The following is a 3,311-nucleotide window of genomic DNA, read 5'->3' on the forward strand; positions in this document are numbered from 1 at the left end:
GATAGCCTTGGAGAACATTGGATTCCACAGCAATGCTGCTTTGAGGGACACCTTGGGCTCTGAAAGGAAGTTCTGGGAATGGGCCCTTGTGAAGACAGGGCAGCTCACCTGGGAAGGAATCTCAGCTGCAGGATGGCTGTGCAATGTGCTGGTGGTGATGCCCTGAGAAGGCTGAGCTAGAACAGAGTTAAGGAATAAAGTAGAGATTTATTAAAAGGATCTCCTGAATGGATCCACCTTGGGCAGCACAAGAGCCCAGCCAGGGCTGCACCCAAGATGGACTCAAAATGGTCCCAAGGTGAAAGCAAGATGAACGAAAATGGTCACAAAATGAGCCCAAGATGGACCCAAAATGGTCACAAAATGAACCCAAGATGGACCCAAAATTGTCCCAAAATGAACCCAAGATGGACCCAAAATGGTCACAAGATGAACCAAAATGATCCCAAAATGCACAACTGCTCACAATGTCTACCTTGGGTCAGTTCTGCTCCATTTGCACCTTGCAGTTCATTGTCCCATTCCAGCTTTAGCCCAGGCAGTCCCACCCTGCTTGTTCTTCTCTCTCCAGCCCACGGTGTTTGTGGTTCTGGGCTGAGATTTGGATCATTTGTCCTTAGTGCCCAGCTGGAGCAGGAATTGTTTTGTCTCCCTGCTCTGTGCACAGAGCTCACCATTCCATAATATGAACCCAGACCCACACACTAAAGCAGCACAGAATTTGAAAATATAAAAGCTAAACCTGAGCCATCAGTGGGATTGGTGTCCATGGGAGCAGTGCTTGGTTTTTATCTTGGCTCAGAAACCTGCATGAGACCCTTACAGCATCCCTGTGCAAACCTGGTTCCCTCTCTTGATTTCCAGCCTGGCCTCACACCAGCAGCACCTCCTTCCAACCATCACATGGACCAGTCCCTCATTTTTCAACTCAAACCTTTTGCATTTAGCTTTTTTCATGGTAACATCAGTCCTGTGCTGTGTGCCAAAGGCTTTTCCCTGCCCCAGCCACTCCCAATTCCCAAACTGGAGTTGCTATTCCTGTTATCCCCGTTCCCACAGCAGGATCCTGCTCTGCACTGCTGCCTTGGATCCTCCTCCACCCCTCAAGGTCGTTGGAATCCCTCTGTGTGATGTCCTGGCCTGCTCCAGATTGATGATCCCATCTCGTTTTGCCTCATCAGCACATTTCCCTGCCTTCTCCTGCTTTGTGTGCCAATGTCATTAATGCAAATGTCAAGCAGGATATTTTTTGAGGCAGAAACTCAAGGAACTGTGTGGGTAAGCCCCTGTGAGTGTGACACAGCCCCTTCCAGCTGAAGCAATTATCATGCCCCTTTCAGGCAGCTCTTGACCAAATTTACTTTTCACATGCCAGTCACATCTCCTCTGCCTTTGCTCATAATTTACTATCTGGCCTTAATTCAAGTGTCTTCCTGGAGCCCAGATGAGTGAAATCTACTGCATTTCCTTCAGCACAAATACCTCTGAACTTACAAAAGGCAGCTATTAGGTGTGGTATTTCAAATATGTCAGGATAATAAGTTCACACAAAAATAGTTTCCATTATATCAATGTGCCTGTAGATGAAGAATTGGGTGGCACAGAAATTTGGGTCTGCTGTCCCCATGTCCTGTGTCCTGTTACCAGTGGTGTGGGACAATGGATCTGCAGCTCAATTTTATTATTATTTTTTCAGCTATTTGCTGTTGGATTCAGCAAATGAGAATAATGTTGATGTTTTAGCTGTTCCTAAGTGGTGTTTTCCTTCATCAAGGACTCAGGAGCTGCTGTAAAGGGGGCAGAGCCAGGCCAGGTGATCCAAGCTGATTTTCCATCCCATAGAAAATCATACCCCAGCTCTCCTGTGGCACCACAGGTGCTTCCAGAACATTCCCCAAACAAGAGCCACCACTGGCAGCCCCAGGTGAGACACAGGTGTCACCTGTGGGGACAAACTGGGTGCCACCAGAGCTGGCAACAGCAAACCCAGGGGTCCCCATGGTCCCTTCTCCCACCTTGGTGCAAGGAGGCATCAAAACTGACCCCTCATTAACAGACACGTGGATATGATTGAAATGTTCTTTATTTTAGTGTATTATTCTGACATAGTTTAAATAATTTTTAGAAATTATTTAAAAATAATGCTTAGAAAAACAATATTTAGTTTAACTTAAATAAGTTAAATAAAATAATTTTCTCCTCTGAAGAAGGCTGGGGGTCAAATCCTCTCTGTTGTGCCCGAGTCTGGAGGCTGTGCAGGGTTGGGATTCTGGCTGTCAGCAGGGAAGGCTCAGTTTTCTGCGTTCTGGAAGTGCTTCTGGAGATTCTGCACCCATTTTTCCTTTGGATCTGCACACAGCTCCTTCTTCCTCAGGGTGACCACACTGCCAGGACAAAACCTGCCTTGAGCTGCTGGGCTGGGGCAGCGGGGTCTGAGTGCCAGCAGCAGCACCCTGAGTGTCCCATGTGTGTCCCCTGGCACCCCTGGCACTGCTGGGTGCTCACATCAATCCCATTGTGTCCCCTGGCACCCCTGGGAGTGCTGGGTACTCAGGTCACACCCCAGTGTGTCCCCAGGTCCCCCTGGCACCCCTGGCACTGCTGGGTGCTCACATCAATCCCATTGTGTCCCCTGGCACCCCTGGCAGTTCTGGGTGCTCCCATCACACCCATTGTGAGCCCTGGCACCTCTGGCAGTGCTGGGTACTCACATCACACCCATGTGTGTCCCCAGGTCCCCCTGGCACCCCAGGTCCCCCCTGGCACCCCTGGGTACTCACATCACACCCATGTGTGTCCCCAGGTCCCCCTGGCACCCCAGGTCCCCCCGGCACCCCTGGCACCCCTGGGTACTCACATCACTCCCGGCTGGCTGCAGGAGCTGCTGGTGTCAAACACGGAGCTGACAAGGCGCTGAGGGATGGGCTTCATCTGGTAGGTGAAGCAGCACTTGGTGGGGACACCATCTGTGAGGGCAGGGGACACACACATGGCTCTGGTGAGAGCCCAGCACGGCCTCTGCCCCCTCCAGGGATTTCCACATCCCCTGGCAGAAGCCCCTCCAGCCAACCCCCATCTTCAAACCTGCATCCCTCAATGTGACACAGACCCCCCAAACCCTCCCCAGAGCCACCCTGCCAGGGCTGGCACTCACCAAGGTGACCTTCAGCTGGGGAGCAGGTGGCCAGGAGCAGCAGAGTGGCCAGGGTGGCTGCCAGGACCTTCATGGTGCTGTGGGCTCTGAGAGAGGAGCTGGAGCTGGAGCTGAGGAGGCTGCAGGACTCTGTCTGTGGCCCTGGGGCCGTGCTCCC

General features: G+C 51.8%; 1 protein-coding gene across 1 annotated transcript; it reads right to left on the reverse strand.

The window, feature by feature from the left end:
* Positions 1–2,075: 2,075 nt before the first annotated feature.
* LOC102074312 (C-C motif chemokine 3) lies at positions 2,076–3,311 on the reverse strand. The gene is made up of 3 exons (XM_005495016.4): positions 3,155–3,311; positions 2,858–2,966; positions 2,076–2,384 (listed from the first exon to the last, which is right to left on the reverse strand). Exons 1-3 carry the CDS (start codon positions 3,225–3,227, stop codon positions 2,291–2,293), a joined length of 276 nt encoding a protein of 91 aa, XP_005495073.2. The 5' UTR covers positions 3,228–3,311; the 3' UTR covers positions 2,076–2,290.

This window comes from Zonotrichia albicollis, chromosome 22, assembly GCF_047830755.1.
Source record: "Zonotrichia albicollis isolate bZonAlb1 chromosome 22, bZonAlb1.hap1, whole genome shotgun sequence".
NCBI lineage: Eukaryota > Metazoa > Chordata > Aves > Passeriformes > Passerellidae > Zonotrichia > Zonotrichia albicollis.